This window comes from Balaenoptera physalus (genome assembly GCF_965194825.1).
Source record: "Balaenoptera physalus genome assembly, chromosome: 10".
Classification (NCBI taxonomy): domain Eukaryota; kingdom Metazoa; phylum Chordata; class Mammalia; order Artiodactyla; family Balaenopteridae; genus Balaenoptera; species Balaenoptera physalus.
The window spans coordinates 108,176,129-108,194,066 of record NC_138889.1 but is presented as its reverse complement, the minus strand read 5'-3'; the positions used below and the strand labels follow the sequence as shown (position 1 = coordinate 108,194,066).

The 17,938-nt window shown below is 54.8% G+C and overlaps 1 protein-coding gene across 7 annotated transcripts in view; it reads left to right on the top strand.

The window, feature by feature from the left end:
• The window catches only part of SPTBN2 (spectrin beta, non-erythrocytic 2), a 39,751-nt gene that overhangs the window by 14,924 nt on the left and 6,889 nt on the right, over nucleotides 1-17,938 (top strand). For all 7 annotated transcript variants that reach the window (XM_082478190.1, XM_082478185.1, XM_082478186.1 and 4 more), the window contains 20 exons: nucleotides 292-383; nucleotides 541-621; nucleotides 914-1,029; nucleotides 2,834-2,946; nucleotides 3,069-3,256; nucleotides 4,502-4,619; nucleotides 5,184-5,342; nucleotides 5,673-5,975; nucleotides 7,122-7,275; nucleotides 7,511-8,381; nucleotides 10,021-10,158; nucleotides 10,498-11,254; nucleotides 11,733-11,935; nucleotides 12,282-12,372; nucleotides 12,616-12,762; nucleotides 14,825-15,088; nucleotides 16,301-16,525; nucleotides 16,817-16,906; nucleotides 17,259-17,519; nucleotides 17,600-17,730. In XM_082478190.1, coding sequence (XP_082334316.1) covers nucleotides 292-383; nucleotides 541-621; nucleotides 914-1,029; nucleotides 2,834-2,946; nucleotides 3,069-3,256; nucleotides 4,502-4,619; nucleotides 5,184-5,342; nucleotides 5,673-5,975; nucleotides 7,122-7,275; nucleotides 7,511-8,381; nucleotides 10,021-10,158; nucleotides 10,498-11,254; nucleotides 11,733-11,935; nucleotides 12,282-12,372; nucleotides 12,616-12,762; nucleotides 14,825-15,088; nucleotides 16,301-16,525; nucleotides 16,817-16,906; nucleotides 17,259-17,519; nucleotides 17,600-17,730 — 4,502 coding nt within the window. The remainder of the gene's footprint in view (nucleotides 1-291; nucleotides 384-540; nucleotides 622-913; nucleotides 1,030-2,833; nucleotides 2,947-3,068; nucleotides 3,257-4,501; nucleotides 4,620-5,183; nucleotides 5,343-5,672; nucleotides 5,976-7,121; nucleotides 7,276-7,510; nucleotides 8,382-10,020; nucleotides 10,159-10,497; nucleotides 11,255-11,732; nucleotides 11,936-12,281; nucleotides 12,373-12,615; nucleotides 12,763-14,824; nucleotides 15,089-16,300; nucleotides 16,526-16,816; nucleotides 16,907-17,258; nucleotides 17,520-17,599; nucleotides 17,731-17,938) is intronic.

The following is a 17,938-nucleotide window of genomic DNA, read 5'->3' as shown; positions in this document are numbered from 1 at the left end:
CCACCTGCAGGAACCCGCATTCTTCGCTTCGAGGCACTTCCACTCTTCTGAGTTCCCACCCCATTCTGCTGCCTCAAATCCCTTTGACCTGAAGTTCTGTGGTCACTAACCCAGGAGGAAAGGTTCCCAGGCTCTGTCCTTGGACCCTAATCCAGGAATCTAAGGAGCAGTTTCCTGCCGTGTATCTCTGAGCATCTCTGATAATTCCCGGAGCCCCTGTTCAGGGAGTGAGGGCCTCCCTTCCTCCCTTCCTTCCTTCCTTCCTTCCTTCATTCCTTCCTTCCTTCTTAGATCCAAGACATAAGTGTGGAAACAGAAGACAATAAGGAGAAGAAGTCAGCCAAGGATGCCCTGCTGCTGTGGTGCCAGATGAAGACCGCGGGGTGAGGCTGCCCAGGCAGTGTGGCCTTGGAGGGTTGGATGCACCAAGGCTGTGCAGTAAAGGAAGGATGGGGGCCAGGAACCACAAGCTGGGGATCCATCCTCGAGGCACAGACCAGGGTGGCCCTCCTCACTGTCTATCCTGGCCTCTGTTTACAGGTACCCCAATGTCAACGTGCACAACTTCACCACCAGCTGGAGAGATGGGCTGGCCTTCAACGCCATTGTACATAAACACCGGTGAGAAGACGGGGGTTCGAGAGCTTGTCCGAGTTACTGGATGGGTTGATGACCCATGGGCCCAGGCACACATAGACAAAGCAGTGAGATGAGATAAGCTACATGGCAGTTACAAGAAAGGAACATTCGGAGAAGAACCAGGATGTCGGGGTGCCTACTGCATGGAGGGCTTGCGATGGGAGCCCTGGGGTGGGGAGGGTTGGGGACTTAGGGAGAAAGATAGGGGTGGTTTACTTTTCCTCTTCAGAATCTCACATGCCCTTGATACCTTCTATATTCCCTCCCCACCTAGGCCAGACCTGCTGGATTTTGAGTCCCTGAAGAAGTGTAATGCACATTACAATCTGCAGAACGCTTTCAATCTGGCTGAGAAGGAGCTGGGACTTACGAAGCTGCTGGATCCTGAAGGTGGGGCAGAGAGGCTGTGGGTTAGAGACAGAAGGTAGATGAGTGGGTGCCGGGGGCAGAGGGCGGCGAGAACGGGAAGGAACTGCAGATGGTTCAGATGGCTACGGGGTTTCTTTGGGAAGTGACGGAAATGTTCTGGATTTAGATCGTGGTGACGGTTGCACAATCTTGTGAATATACTAAAAACCGTGGAATAGTATACTTTAAAAGGGTGAATTTTATGGCATGAAAAGTATATCTGAATATAGGAAGAAAGGCAGTCCCGTGGCAGAAGGAGCCCTGGGGTATGGTTCTATCCCAGCCCCTCCACGGAGCAGCTCTGTGACATAGAGCCAGTCGCTTGGCCTCTCTGTGGCTCAGTTTCCTCACCTATAAAATGAGAAGATTGGTCTCCGTGGTCTCTAAGGGCCCTTCTAATTCCAAAACTCTAGGGTTCTAAATTAAGCTCCGTGACCTTGAGGTCTCACAAAGCACTGGCCTTATGGTCAGTTGACCCTACCCATTGGCCCCTGTGGTTCTGATCTAATGCTGATGAGACTGGGAATGGCCACTGAGCTCTCGTTTTGTACCTGGCACTACACTTGACGTGCTCTAATTAATTTAATCCTCACAACACCCCCTTTGAAATCAATATCATGCTCCGTTTATGGAAGAGAAGACAGGGGCCTATAAAGGTTGAGTGACTTCCCCAAAGTCATACGGCTGGTGGAGCTGAGATTCAAATTCAGGCAGCCTGGCTCCAGAGCCTGTTTCCTCAGTCACCTCTCTGGGAGAGCAGAGAGCAGTCAGCAGTCTTGGTGCAGCCAGAAAAGGGAAGGACAGAAGGGCCGAGTGACTTCCTTGCTGGAAATGCTTCTTCTGAAGCTCCTTGGGCAGATTTCGGACTTGGTTACTTTCTCCCTGTCTTCCATCCCACCTGTAGTCCCTTTTCCTGTGCCTTCTTAGTCCAGAATGACAAACATCAGCTAACTAGTGATCGAAGCAGGCCAAGTACAATGCTCCTTGGAGAGTGTTTGAGAAGCACAGCTATGATAAAGAATATTTAAGTAAAGCCTCGTATCCCACAACTTTCTGAGATGATTTCCGTGGTTCCCGCCTGCCTGTGGGAGGTCAGAGGGGGTCAGGAGGGCTTCTGGTCTAATAGTCTTCCCTGTAGGTAGGATACAAGCTGGCCCAATTAAGAGAACCAATTAAGAGATTTCAAGTCATAGTCAGCCTTGGTGTCCTCGTGGTAGGAGTTAATTTGGCTTGAAGGACACTCACCTCCTGGGCCCACAGCTGAACTTTGGGACTGAGGTAAGAAATAGCCATGACTGTGCCCCAAGATGGCCCTGAGAACTGGCCACTGTCCCTGCTTCCAGGGCTCCCTGGGCCCATCCCTCTGAACATCCTGGGTTCAGGAGGCCTCGTTCATACCTTCTGTCTTGCTGCCCCTGAACTGGATGACTTCTTGGCCATCTTTCCAGCCCATAAGTCCACGATCCATCCCCCAATGGGAATGCTATTTCTTTTCTTGTCTCTCTTTCTCCAAACAACTAATTTTACACTGGGTAAAAGCCTCTTTGGGTTTCTGGATTTTAAACTCCGCTTGTTTCTAGGAAGAGGGGGAATAGAAAGGTTAGCTTTTCATGCCCTTTTAGTCCAAATAGTTTATTTGTCATTTTACTCTGAAGGGAGCTGGAAAGATATCAGCCTGGGAGGGCTAGGAGGCTCCTAGGATTGGAGTAAGTGATTCGAGTTGTGGGCATACTTCTGGGAAGCAGGTTTCTAATCTCGGCCTGATCTGAGTGGTCCTTTTTCTCAGACGTGAATGTGGACCAACCAGATGAGAAATCAATTATTACCTACGTGGCTACTTACTACCACTATTTCTCCAAGATGAAGGCCCTGGCCGTGGAAGGCAAAAGAATTGGCAAGGTACTCTCCAGCATGGGGGTGGTAGGCATAAAGACCAGAGGAGGCCTGGCCTAGGGGTCCTACTCCCCTAAAGCAGGAGCAGGGGAGGACTGGGCCAGGGAACCCACAGCACGGTTTCACAGGTGCTGGACCACGCCATGGAGGCCGAGCGCCTGGTGGAGAAGTATGAGTCCCTGGCCTCAGAGCTGCTGCAGTGGATTGAGCAAACGATCGTGACCCTCAATGACCGGCAGCTGGCCAACTCCCTGAGTGGTGTCCAGAACCAGCTCCAGTCCTTCAATTCCTACCGCACTGTGGAGAAGCCACCCAAGTAGGTGTCCCTGAGCCACACCCTGCCACGGCCTGCCTGCCCCAAGCTGTGCTCACACAGCAGGAAGCCTAAATGAGGGGAGCCTTTTGGGAGGGAGATGCGGCAGCACATAAATGCAGTGGAGGCTCATTTCCCCCAGCTCAGAGCCCCAGAAGCAGTTCCAAAGTAAAAAATTTTAATGGTCACCCATTACAAGAAATCACGCTGTGGAAATGATTGCCATGGTATGTAGAGCCGGTGCAGTCTACTCAGATGAGATTGGTCGGGGTGTCTCGGCAACCCAATCCCAGCTTAAGGACAGGGGATTGGACCCGACAGGCAGGTTGTCTCTGGCAATACATGCATGTGGCTGGTCACTTACACATTGCACAGATTCTTATCATTTATGTATTTTAGCAACTGACTGTTGAAGTATGGAATTACTACTAGATGATTCTATACAGTACATGCTAAAACTTCTGTGTTTTTTGTTTTTGAGCTCTTTCGGAGTTAATGTGTTTCAGCTCCAAAACTAATATTAATCCAGAAAACATCTGTTCCTGTGCATTCCAGGGAATGATTTGAGGTGTGCCCTTTGACCCAGAAAGTCCTCTTCTGGGCATTGAACAAAGATGTAGCTTCAAGGATGTTCACGAACGTGACCTTTGTAAAAGAAAGATAAGTCATGGGACAGCCACAGAAAATAATACTGGAGAAATGCATTTATTGACCTGAAAAGACGTTCACGAAACATAAGAGTTACAAGACAGTTGTCTGTGGACGGCAGGGAGCAAAGGGCTAAGCGTCCAGATTCAAAGTACCTGAGTTCAAATCCTGGCTCTGCCACCTGCCCTTGTGAGCATTGGGCATTATTTAGCCTGTCTGTGCCTCGGTTTTCACATCTGGAAAATGGGGGTAATGAGAGAATGTAGGTAACAGTGAGAAGGAGTTAATGCGTGCAAAGCCCTGAGAACAGGGCCTGGCTCTCGGTGAGTGAGTCCTCAACAAATGTTAGCCATGGTTATGGTAAGATCCCATCTGTGTCAAGCAAAAATGCAGTACGTACGTGCCCAAGGGTGACAGTGGTCGTGTCTGTGTGGTTTTCAGTTGTTTTAAAATTAGGTTCTTTTTAAACGTGGTTTGCCAGTATTTTCACAAGCTTTTACAAGAAGAAAAGCAACACAGAACAACTTCATTTTGAAATGTAAAGAGTGCCTGGGCCCCTCGTGGCCTTTGACTCTGACCCCACCTGGCCTCCTGCCTCAGGTTCACTGAGAAAGGGAACCTGGAAGTGCTGCTGTTCACCATCCAGAGCAAGCTGCGGGCCAACAACCAGAAGGTCTACACGCCCCGCGAGGGCCGGCTCATCTCCGACATCAACAAGGTCCGCAGCCTCCCTTCCATCCCTGGGACGACCCACCCTCAGCACCAGCCCCTACTGTCCCTTCTTGAACCCTCAGCCTGGCTTGAACCCCACCCATCCCGGGTGCAGGCGTGACTGCCACATCCTCTCCCGAGTCCTGCACGTCCCCCTCCTTCTCCCTTGGTCTCTCCATGCAAATTATACCCCAGTCCCTTATCTTGTTCAGCATACCCTAGACTCACTGGCCCTACTTTTGTTTCATTTTTTTCACAGACAGCATAAGATTAACAAAAGTAATAGGGTTCGCCCACAGCCCCACCACCACAAACAAATCCAGTGATTTGCACTGTGCCCTGTCCCCCTCCGGTCTTTGTCCAGCAGCAGACGTGGTTTTCATGGGGCTCCACGGCACTCACGCCACCCTGTTCCTCATATTTCCCTGCACAGGCGTCTGACCGCATTCCACAGACCCACTAGACCGAGCTTCCCTGAGACCCACCCTGCACCCCCAGCCCCGGTGACCCCTCCCCGCCCTCACTTCCTGAGCCCTGGCCCTTTAGCACTAATCCTGTCTCCACCTCGCAGGCCTGGGAGCGGCTGGAGAAAGCTGAGCACGAGCGTGAGCTGGCCCTGCGCACGGAGCTGATCCGCCAGGAGAAGCTGGAGCAGCTGGCCGCCCGCTTCGACCGCAAGGCCGCCATGCGGGAGACCTGGCTTAGCGAGAACCAGCGCCTTGTGTCCCAGGTAGGACACGGGGGGCTCTTGGCCTGTCCAGGCAGGTCTGGAGACATGGGAGAGTGAGAGAGAGAGGTGGATAAGGAGCCCTGCGAGGTGGGGAGCTAAAGAAACAAGAACTCCATCACACAGACTTGGAGACCAAGAGCCCGGGAACCAGGGCCCGGAGCCTTGAACAGGAGAAGGGCCGGTGAGACAGGATGGGGTGGGATAGAGAGGACGCTTAGAGCCACCCCGTGGAGTTGGCACCTCGCAGCAGAAGTGCTCCGGGGGGTGGGCAGGGGGTGAGCAGAGCGGCGTCCCGGAGCTCCCAGCCCTCCCTCCCTGTCTCCGCCCCAGGACAACTTTGGGCTGGAGCTGGCCGCCGTGGAGGCAGCAGTGCGGAAGCACGAAGCCATCGAGACGGACATCGTGGCCTACAGCGGCCGGGTGCAGGCGGTGGACGCCGTGGCCGCCGAGCTGGCCGCTGAGCACTACCACGACATCAAGCGCATCGCCGCGCGGCAGCACAACGTGGCGCGGCTCTGGGACTTCCTGCGGCAGATGGTGGCCGCCCGGCGGGAGCGGCTCCTCCTCAACCTGGAGCTGCAGAAGGTGTTCCAGGACCTGCTCTACCTCATGGACTGGATGGAAGAGATGAAGGTACCAGCGGATGCGGAGGTGGGGTCGAGGTGGTCGGGACCGTGGGAGGACGAAGGGCACGTTCGCTCATGTGCTCAGCCGAACCTTTGCAGAGTCTGTACCAGTCCAGGGCCCTGTCCCCAGTTCAGATGAACAGAGCAAACAGCTCCCTGTCCTCATGGGGCTCACGTTCCAGCGGGAGGAGACTGATGATAAAACCCGTGGGCCTATCAATAAACAACATAGCAGGTGGGCGTGAAACGTACGAGGAAAGAGAAACAGGCCGAGTGATGGAGGGGTCCAGGAAGGCCTCTCTGAAAAATGCCATTTAAGCTGAGAGCAGAATGTCCCAAGGAGCCAGCACAGGGAGATCTAAGGAGAGAATGTTTCCAGGCAGAAGGAACAGAAAGGCCCTTGGCCTGCTCACGCATGGCATGTTCCGGATGAGAAGGGAGGCCGGGGGGTGGGGGTGGGCTGCTGTAAGAACAGGGAGGGGACAGGGGATGAGGTAAGGGAGGAAGCAGCCAGCTCGCTTAGGGCTTACAGGCCTGGTCAGGGAGTTTGGATGTTACTCAGAGTAACATGGAGCACTGAAAGTGATTAGAAGGTTTTGAAAAGGGGGAGAGACATGATTCTGCGTTTTTACATTTTTTTAAATGTCATTTTGACTGCTATTTGAAGAATGGCTGTGGGCAGCCAGAGTGGGAGCAGAGAGACCAGTCACAGGCTGTTGCGGTGATCTAGGCGAGAGACGGGGATGTGGATAGGTCTGCAGAGATGCTGACGATTGCTGGGGTGCTGGGGACTGAGCCACGACCATAGGAGGGTGGCGATAATTCTGGTGCTGAGATGATGAGTCAGAGCGGAGATTCCAGGAGCAGGGTTTAGTAGGAAAGTTGTTCGGCAGGACGGGAGTTGAGTACAAAGAGGCCAGGGTGCCAGGAGATAACTCAGGGGTCACTATGTGTGTGAGTGAGGGCTGACAGCTGGGAGCATGTGTGCTCACCTGGGTGCAACAGCTGGAGCCGCCCCAAGAGGTCGGGATGTGTGGTTGATCCAGGAAGATGGGGCGAGGTTAGCGCATGTGTGTGGCGGGGCAAGAGGCCTGACTGGGAGGGAACCGGGCGGCTCTCAGACGGCCATCGACATGCCGCGTGCGCCCCGCAGGGCCGGCTGCAGTCCCAGGACCTGGGCAAGCATCTGGCTGGAGTGGAGGACCTGCTGCAGCTGCACGAGCTGGTGGAAGCCGACATTGCCGTACAGGCTGAGAGGGTGCGGGCCGTCAGCGCCTCTGCGCTGCGCTTCTGCGACACAGGAAAAGGTGAAAAACGGGGGGGAGGGGGGGAGGAGGAATTGGAAAAGGGAGGGGCTGGGAAGGAGAACATTAAGAGCTGAAGCAGCAAGACTGGAAAAACCTGGGGACAGGAAAGATGATGGGTGGACGGTGGGCGACAGAGCTAAGAGAGTGGGGTGGGGGGGGATTCATAACTAGGGGTGCACAGGGGGCAGTAGAGGGCTGGGCCACAGCTCTTGGCCCTCTGGTGTGACTGTTTCAGAGTACAAACCGTGCGACCCCCAGCTGGTGTTGGAGCGGGTGGCCACCCTGGAGCAGAACTATGAGTCGCTGTGCAAGTTGGCAGCGGCTCGGCGGGCCCGGCTGGAGGAGTCCCGGCGACTCTGGCGCTTCCTCTGGGAGGTGGGCGAGGCCGAGGCCTGGGTGCGAGAGCAGCAGCACCTGCTGGCCTCGGCAGAAACCGGCCGGGACCTGACCGGCGTCCTCCGCCTGCTCAACAAGCACACAGCCCTGCGAGGCGAGATGAGCGGCCGGCTGGGGCCCCTGAAGCTCATTCTGGAGCAGGGCCAGCAGCTAGTGGCCGAGGGCCACCCCGGGGCAGGCCAGGCCGCCGCCCGCACCGCCGAGCTCCAGGCCCAGTGGGAGAGGCTGGAGGCCCTGGCGGAGGAGCGTGCCCAGCGGCTGGCCCAGGCCGCCAGCCTCTACCAGTTCCAGGCGGACGCAAACGACATGGAGGCCTGGCTGGTGGATGCGCTGCGCCTGGTGTCCAGCCCCGAGCTGGGACACGACGAGTTCTCCACGCAGGCCCTGGCCCGGCAGCATCGGGCCCTGGAGGAAGAGATCCGAGGCCACCGGCCCACCCTGGACACCCTGAGGGAGCAGGCCGCGGCCCTGCCTCCCGTGCTGAGCCGCACGCCGGAGGTGCAGGGCCGGCTGCCCACCCTGGAGAGGCACTACGAGGAGCTGCGGGCCCGCGCGGGCGAGCGCGCACGTGCCCTGGAGGCGGCCCTGGCGCTCTACACCATGCTCAGCGAGGCCGGGGCCTGCGGGCTCTGGGTGGAGGAGAAGGAGCAGTGGCTCAACGGGCTCGCCCTGCCTGAGCGCCTGGAGGACCTGGAGGTCGTGCAGCAAAGGTAGGCCCCGTGCACGCCCCGCCCTCCCGAGTGGCCTTGTGAGTTTGGGGCCAATGTATAGGGTGGCCCCCATGTGTGTGGGGTATGGTGGGTGCCACCATAAACTGCCTGCTCTTGCTACATACATCCCTTTGAGTCTTGCCAATAGTCTGGTTTTTGCTTTAATGAAAAACGTTAAACATACTCAGAAATAGAAACATTATGCAGCAAATTCCTATATAGCCATCACCCAAATTCAGTAATCATCAATATCTTGCTCTGTTTGATTAACTTTCCTTTTCAAAAGCAAATCCCCAGTATTAACATTTCACCTCTGTATTCTCCAGGAACATAGAAATTTGCAATGGGAGTACATTATTTTTTCATTGTGTGTGCAGGCTTAGAATAGCTAAGGCTTTGAAGTTATAAACCTTTTAGACAGAGACACTGATTAACCCCTCATGAAGTAGCTTTATCTACAGAATAAGAAATCCTAAAATAATTTAGAAATGATGTTTTTCTTATAGAACCACACGCAATACCATTATCACATAAAACAAAATTAGCAATTCCTTGATATCACCTACTACTCAATCTTCTTTTTCCTTTATTTATTTATTTATTTATTTATTTATTTATTTATTTTTCTTTTTTGGCTGCGTTGGGTCTTAGTTGCGGTACTCGGGATCTTTGTTATGGCATGCAGGATCTTTCGTTGTGGCGCGCTGTCTTCTCTCTAGTTCTGGCATGCGGGTTTTCTCTTTCTAGTTGTGGCGCACGGGCTCAATAGTTGAGGCGCGCGGGCTTAGCTGCCCTGTGGCGTGTGGGATCTTAGTTCCCTGACCAGGGATGGGACCCGCGTCCCCTGCATTGGAAGGCGGATGCTTTACCACTGGACCACCAGGGAAGTCCCTACTACTCAATCTATAGTCAAATTTCCTGGTGGTTTTAAAAATGTAATTAAAGATGTTTTGTTGCTTTTTTCAGTATATCCCATGACAGGAGTCAGAAACCCCTATGCCAAATACAGCCTCTGCCTGTTTTTGTAAATAAAGCTTTATTGGAACATAGCCATGCCCATTCACTTGCATGTCATCCCTATGTCTGCTTTTGCACTAAAACAGGAGAGCTGAATATTCGTGATAAAGACCGAATGGCTCGCAAAACCTAAAATATTTATTATGTGGCCCATTTGCAGACTCTGCTCTATGAGAATATGAAATGTTCCGGGAGAAGTTATGCTTCACATCTTTATCACTTAAATTTTTTTCGTTATCAACTCATTTTTTAACACATATTAGTAAGGTGGGACCCAGGTAGGCAGCTAAGGGGTAAGTCCCAGGAGGAATAAGGGAGGTTCTGCTGAAGGGTGAAGCCCTGTGCCAGGGATTAGTTTGACTCGTTGTCCAGATGGTCCTCACCTTTAATTTTTACCATGTTTTTGAGCCACTCTAGAGATGACAGTTTTTCTACTTGTTTGGGGGGAGTTGGGGGCTCCCCCTTGATCCCCAGATGCTATGAACCATGTAGGGAAGAGGTGCAGAGGCTCCTGTCCATAAGCCTCATGTTGACGGAGAGGAGTTCTCGTGGGCATCTAAGGGAGGTGGACCAGCGCACCGCTGCTTCCCACCACTCATGCCCAGCTCTTCCACCCCATCAGGTTCGAGACCCTGGAGCCTGAAATGAACGCCCTTGCAGCGCGAATTACTGCTGTGAATGACATCGCAGAGCAGTTGCTGAAGGCCAACCCCCCGGGGAAGGACAGCATTGTCAACACCCAGAAGCAGCTCAACCACAGGTGGGGTGAGAAAGGATGCAGCAGACAGGACGGCAGCTGGAAGAGAGTTCTGTAGGGCCTGGGAGGGAGGCTAAAATGAGGAGGGAAAGCCATCTGAAATATGTCGGAGGGGGGTGGTGATGAAAGAGATGGAAGCGGGGGAAAGGTCGTCTGAAGAGGCTGGTGCCTGGATAGGGAGCAGACAAGAGGGGTCACGGGAAGATGAGTGGGGAACAGGCCCTCTGAACGGCAGGAGCAGGCGGTAGGATATACCAAGGGAGAGAGAGCAGGAAGAAGCTTCCAATCTACCTGCACAGGGCAGGAAAGCTGAGCAACTCTGGACACTCCCTCTGCCCTCAGGTGGCAGCAGTTTCGGTCCCTGGCGGACGGCAAGAAGGCAGCTCTGACGTCAGCCCTGAGCATCCAGAACTACCACTTAGAGTGCACAGAGACCCAGGCCTGGATGAGAGAAAAGACCAAGGTCATCGAGTCCACCCAGGGCCTGGGCAATGACCTGGCCGGGGTGCTGGCGCTGCAGCGTAAGCTGGCCGGCACCGAGAGGGACCTGGAGGCCATCGCTGCCCGGGTGGGCGAACTGACCCAAGAGGCAAATGCCCTGGCTGCTGACCACCCCGCCCAAGCCCCTGCCATCAACGCCCGGCTTGGAGAGGTGCAAGCCGGCTGGGAGGACCTCAGGGCCACCATGCGGCGACGAGAGGAGTCGCTGGGCGAGGCACGGCGGCTGCAGGACTTCCTGCGCAGCTTGGATGACTTCCAGGCCTGGCTCAGCCGCACGCAGACCTCTGTGGCCTCTGAAGAAGGGCCGGCCACCCTGCCTGAGGCAGAGGCCCTCCTGGCCCAACATGCAGCCCTGCGGGGAGAGGTGGAGCGGGCCCGGAGCGAGTACAGCCAGCTTCGGGCCGTGGGTGAGGAGGTGACCCGGGACCAGGCCGATCCCCAGTGCCTCTTCCTACGACAGCGACTCGAAGCGCTGGGAACCGGCTGGGAGGAGCTGGGCCGCATGTGGGAGAGCCGACAAGGCCGTCTTGCCCAGGCCCACGGCTTCCAGGGGTTCCTGCGGGATGCTCGCCAGGCCGAGGGCGTGCTCAGCAGCCAGGTAAGAGTCCGCGGGGCAAAGTCCCAACCAGGAAGAAGTGGGAAATAGGGACCAAAGGAATGTGAAGGAGTGGTGGATGAGGAGGTAAACGCAGCAGATGGAGTAGGTGAGGGAACAGGATGGGCAGGGAGAACATGTTAAAAAAAATACGGGAGTAAAAAAAAAAAAAAAAAAAAAGATGTAAATATAACTTACCAAAACTGACTAGAGAAGAAATAGAAAACCTGGCTTGTCATATAACAGAAATGTAATCAGCAGCTATAAATAAGATGGAAGAGGATTTGGAGTGTTAAAGGCCCTCCAGCCCAGCTCCCTTCTAACTTTCTGAGACTCCCACATAATCAGGCACCATCCCTCCGTCTTCAGAGCCAGAGTCTGCCTGTCCCTACCTGGTTGGCTTCCATGTCTCAGATGGGGCCTTTGGTAGGTTCCTTCTGAGAGGTTGAGAAATGAGCTCGGTATCTCCCCTCCCACACAGGAATATGTTTTGTCTCACACGGAGATGCCGGGGACACTCCAGGCTGCTGATGCTGCCATTAAAAAACTGGAAGACTTCATGAGCACCATGGATGCCAACGGTGAGCGGATCCGCGGGCTCCTGGAAGCCGGGCGCCAGCTGGTGTCTAAGGGCAACATCCATGCCGAGAAGATCCAAGAGAAGGCAGACTCCATAGAGAGGAGGTATGATGAGGACAGTGGGCAAATGAGGGGCCCTAAAGGGAACCAAGTGAAAACAGGATGAACATGGCACTCAGACCGATAGATGGGGGTGGGGAGCTGATAAAAAGTAGAGGAGGAAAAACCAAGTGGTTGGAGAGGGACTAAGTCACGGGGTGGGGGGAAGTTCCGCCTCCCCGAAGTCTCCTAGGGTAGCTGGACACTGGACCTCAGGGTTCCTGGGTTGTCTTGTAGCGCTCCCAGAAGGTATTGTCCCCAGAGGAGGAGGACTGAGGGCTTCTAGGTTAGTTAGAGGGTCATAACCCTTTTATAGCAAGTTCAAGGGCTTCACAGGGGCCTGTCATTACAGACACAGGAAGAATCAAGAAGCAGTGCAGCAGCTTTTGGGCCGTCTTCGGGACAACCGAGAGCGGCAGCATTTCTTACAAGACTGTCACGAGGTGAGGCTCTCAGTCCCCCATGTCGCCTCTGACGTTCCCTGGCCACACCTTTCCCACAACGCCCTCGCTCTCTGAGCCTAGAGTCAGTCCACTGCAGTGTCACCTGAGCATGTGAATCCCTGCCTGGCTTCTCCCCACATCCACCACCTCCCCCGACTCACCCTCGCCCCCTTCCCGTTTCACGCTTCCCTCTCTCTGAAATGTACTCTGCCCTTCTCCATCCCTGCTCCATGCTCGGTCCAGCTGAAACTCTGGATTGACGAGAAGATGCTGACGGCCCAGGACGTGTCCTATGATGAGGCCCGCAACCTGCACACCAAGTGGCAGAAGCACCAGGCGTTCATGGCCGAGCTGGCCGCCAACAAGGACTGGTTGGACAAGGTGGACAAGGTGAGCAATGGGACGGGAGCAGCAAGAAGGGAGCCTTTGGGGCCTCCTCCCGTCAGCGTCCCAGCCGCAGTGCAGGGGAGGGTCCTGGCTTCAGGATCTGGCTTAGAGATCATGGAGCCCTTGGTGCCAAACTTCCAAGGTGGAAAGAAATGGTCTGGGGAGCGAATGTCTTAGGTCCATGGGACAGTGACTCCAGAACTTTGAGAAAAGGCAAATTAGTACAGAGCCAGACTGCAGCTTTGGGCCAGCACGATACCTATTCCTGGTCCAGAGCAGGAGGACACTCTTCAGTGGGGTCATCAAACTTCTATAAAGGGCCAGGCAGAAAATATCTTAGGCTTTGCAGGCCACACAGTTTCTGCTGTTATTACTCAACTCTGGTGCCAAAGCAGCCACAGGGAATACATAAACGAATGAGTGTAGCTGGGATCCAATAAAACTTTATTTATAAAAACAGGTGGTGGGCCAGATTTGGCCCTCGGGCCACAGTTTGCCAACTTCGTTTTTGAGTCTTGCTTTCCTGGTATTTGGTCTCCCACCCAGCTCTTCCTCAAGAGCTGAGCGCAGGCAAAACTTAATTTCTACTCAGCAAGTATTCCTGGACAACATCCTGTGTGCTCAGCACTCTGCTAGGTGCTGCAAGGTATATAAAAAGATGCTTTCCTTCCCTCAAGGGCATGATGGTTGGGAAGAGGAAGAGACCAGTGTGGATCCAGTTTCTCCATTTGTTCAGCAAATATTTACTTTGTGCTACTCTGTGCAAGGCCTTGTATTAGGCACTGAGTGGGGAACAAAGGTGACTCCACTGCAGGCTCCACCCTCGAGGAATGACACCCGAGCCAGGATATGAGACATGTACACAAACAGCTAAAGTCAATCCAAAGCAGAATATAACAAATATAATGAGAGAGCCTGATAAAGCCTGGGCACTAAGGAGAGAGGAGATGTGGGAATCCTAGAAGCAGGGGCCAGCGGGGCAGTCCATGAAGGACGAGTAGAATTTGGACAGGCAGAGGTGTTGAGGGAAAGATGTTTCTTGGTAGAGAGACCGGAAACCAGGGGTGTGGAAGTGGGGCGCCTGTACGGGAGCAAGGGGGTAAGTCCTTCTGGCAGGAGCACAGAATGCGTGAACCGGCCTTGGAAGGAAAGGTGGGAAAAGCCTGCCAGGCCGGGTCATGAAAAGCCCCGATCACCACGTAAGGACTGTGCATCAGAGTGGATTGTGCCGACGGTTGGTAAAGTTACCCAGCGGTGCTCTTCATCCTGGCGGCATGTGTAAAGCAGCCTGAAGGCAGTGACTTGGTTTGTGTTCCCGTAGAAGCAAGGCTTCCAGTGCAGGCCACTTCCACGGGAGGTGATCACAGGAATGCCAGTAGCGGGTGGGGAGGTGAGGCGGAGAAGAGAAGGTAGTCAGTGAAGGGTCCACTGCCATGCCAGTTACCCCAGTGGGCACCTGGCACTCAGTCCTCATGGGACACCTGGGCAACAGTGTGGAACGTGAATCAGAGTTATCCCAACCAAAGCAAGGACTCCCAGTGTTCGTCCACCAACGCCCTGGCTGTCGCTGGTTGAGGGCTGCTTCTGGGGGAAATAACTCCCTGGCACTGCCAGGCCACCTTGCCTACAGGTCAAGTCACGCTGCCCTCACCTCCCCAGAAACCAAAGTCCTCAAGCAGAAGGGCTGGGAGTAGGGAAACCAGGTGAGGGTCACTTGCCATAGTTCAGGTGAGAGGTAATGAGCTGAGAAACACAAAATGATGGCCGATAACACAATAGCACGTGCAATATGACACTGAAAACCACAAGCACCAGGGAACTCAAAATAAGGAGAGAGCGCAGTGGCCTCTTAACTGAGACGAGGTTTGATGGGACCTTGAGGAAGGAGTAGGGTTTACTCAGCAGTGAGGGCAGGGGAGCTTAGAAAGCTTGGAGAACACCCAAGAAGTCTGTAGGATTGCCCTCACTTCAGGTCTCTGCTGCCCTTTAGGTCCCTGTTCTGCTGTCGGCTCGTGTTCAGTGGTATCTAGTTCTGACACTGACCCCTTCCTTTTCCCACACCCAGGAAGGGCGGGAGCTGACTCTGGAGAAGCCGGAGCTGAAAGCGCTGGTGTGGGAGAAGCTAGACGACCTGCACAGGCGCTGGGACGAGCTGGAGACCACCACCCAGGCCAAAGCCCGCAGCCTCTTCGATGCCAACCGAGCTGAGCTGTTTGCCCAGAGCTGCTCTGCCCTGGAGAGCTGGCTGGAGAGCCTGCAGGCCCAGCTGCACTCCGACGACTACGGCAAGGACCTCACCAGCGTCAACATCCTGCTCAAGAAGCAGCAGGTACACGGCGGGCCTTTGGCGGGACTGGTGAACAGCAGAAGAAAGGAGGGGGGAGTCGGTAGCTCTTGAGATTCTCGAGGCCATCCTCAGGCCTCGCAGACAGCATCTTCACTGGTATTTCTCAAGGCGATTTCCACGGGCCACCAGTGTCAGAATCTCTAGGAGTGTGTGTCAGTCAGAGTAAAGTCGGGAGACAGAAACCACACTCTAACTTGAACAAGGAAACTTTAGTGAAAAGAACTACTAATTAATAAAAGAGGGTTACCTGCCAGTGGGGTAAAGAGAACTCCAAAGCAGGGATCAGAAAACATTCTTCTGTAAAGGGCCAAATAGTATTTTGAGCTTTGAGGGTCATACGGTCTCTGTCACAACTGTTCAACTCTGTCCTCATAGGGTAAAAGCAGCCATAGTCGATGTGTAAAAGACTGGTGTGGCTGTGTGCCAATAAAACTTTATTTACAAAACCCGGCTGGGGGCTGGGTTTGCTGACCCCTGGTCTAAAGAATGCAGGAATAGCAAATGTAGGGAGCAGCTACTGCCTCTAGGACTGAGGAGGGGGTGCCCAGGAAGGAATGGGATGCCCTCCTCCTACCCCAAGGCTGAGTTTCAGACCTCACTGGTGAAGGCAGAGGCCCGCTGGATGGCGTAGAAATTTGCTGGGGTGTCACAGACCAGAGCGGGTCTGAATCTGGCAGGCCAAGGCTGGCCATCAGGAAGTTGCCACTGAGATGCCAGCAAAACCTGCTGGAGGGTGAGGGCCACCGGGTCTCCTGCACACCGTGGGTAGTTGTGCCGTAGGAGCAAGAAGGAAAGCACACTGGAACCGTAGCTAGAAGCCTCTGCCTCGCCTGTGCATTGTGGTGTCCCTCCAGCGCCCTCTACGGACAAGGCCTAGTGTTGCACCAGCTGGCAAAGGAGAAATATTTACAGGGTCCAGTTCCAGTGACTCAAAATGGGCAAAGATGGACTTGGAACTGAGATGGATTGGGGACTGAGAGACAGTAAATTGATAACTAGCACAGTTCTCACACCCCGTGGATTCTCATATATGTTAAAGTTTGAGATCCACTGATGTAGGCCATGAAGGGATACTCTCCCTGGGGCGAGCCCCAGGGATAAGAATTCATGATTGGCTCGATATAGACCAGTGTCTCCGCTGAGCTTGAAGGTGGAGGCACGGTGATAACACCTCCTTCCTCTTCCGGTTGGCAGATGCTGGAGAGGGAGATGGCTGTGCGAGAGAAGGAGGTGGAAGCAATCCAGGCACAGGCAAAAGCTCTGGCCCAGGAAGACCAGGGTGCAGGGGAGGTGGAGAGGACCTCGAGGGCTGTGGAGGAGAAGTTCAGGGCCCTGTGCCAGCCCATGAAGGAGCGCTGCCGGCGCCTGCAAGCCTCTCGCGAGCAGCACCAGTTCCACCGGGACGTGGAGGATGAGATCGTGAGTCTCCGGGACCTGGGACGGGGTAGAGCCTCCATCGTGGTAAATTATTCCCTGTCTTTGGCTCTCTAATCTCCTTCTTGGATGCTGGGGGGATGCCAGCAGTGCTCTGTTTTCTCTTCCCTTTGGCATTGAAAGTCAACCCTCTAGGGACACCTGGGGACACCCTCTAGGTCCCTTGACCCCAGAACCGGGAGCCCTAGAAAACCTTCCCCCAGGAATCCCCACTATCCAACCCCTAGCTCTGACTTTGCCCTCCGGACCTCCACTAACCCCCACTTTCGTATCCAGTTGTGGGTGACGGAGCGGCTCCCCATGGCTAGCTCCATGGAACATGGCAAGGATCTGCCCAGTGTCCAGCTCCTCATGAAGAAAAACCAGGTGAGGCAGAGGCTAAAGGCAGAAGAAAGGGTCCCAAGAGCCTCCCCAGACTTGAAAGTGTGTTTTCTTAAGAACTGGGGTTTCTCTGGCTCCCCCTGGTTGCTGGGTGTAATCCTAGACTTCAGTGGTTCGCCTTTCCTCACCTCGGGAGGGTGGGTTCCCCTGGTGGGAGGTCATGTGGACTGAAGGGGCATCATGGGCCAGAAAAGAGGGGAGGTGAGAGGACGCAGGGAGGATGAGAAACAACGGCGTGAAGGGGGGCTTGCTGTTGAGTAAGCGTAAGGGGGGGATGTAGCGTGAGGGGGTCCCTTGGCAAGCCTTTCAGCGTCTCCTCCTCTGTCGCTATGGACAGACCCTGCAGAAGGAGATCCAGGGCCACGAGCCACGGATCGCGGACCTAACGGAGCGACAGCGCACTCTGGGTGCGGCAGCAGCAGGCCCGGAGCTGGCCGAGCTACAGGAAATGTGGAAGCGCCTGGGGCACGAGTTGGAGCTTCGAGGGAAGCGACTGGAGGAGGCCCTGCGGGCCCAGCAGTTCTACCGTGATGCCGCGGAGGCAGAGGCCTGGATGGGCGAGCAGGAGTTACACATGATGGGCCAGGAGAAGGCCAAGGTGAGAGCCAGACCAGAGCTCAGGCTACGGCTTTCCTCCCCCCTCCCCCTACTCTCTACTGCCACTCTCCCCTCCCCCAGGACGAGCTGAGTGCCCAGGCAGAGGTGAAGAAGCATCAGGTATTGGAACAAGCCCTGGCCGACTACGCCCAGACCATCCACCAGCTGGCAGCCAGCAGCCAAGACATGATTGACCACGAGCACCCAGAGAAGTGAGCATAGCACCTGGACCCCCAGGCCAGCCCCTGGGGGAGAGGGGAGCCAGTTCCAGACAGGCCCAGAGATTGCAGAGCCTTCCGTACTGCATGTGTACAGGACCACCTAGAAAGCTGGAGAAGCAAGGACTTGGCCAGCAGTTGGGGGGCAGGACTCTCTGGGATAGACTAGGGGTCAGAGCAGTGTGTCCTCCCCTCCCCCGCA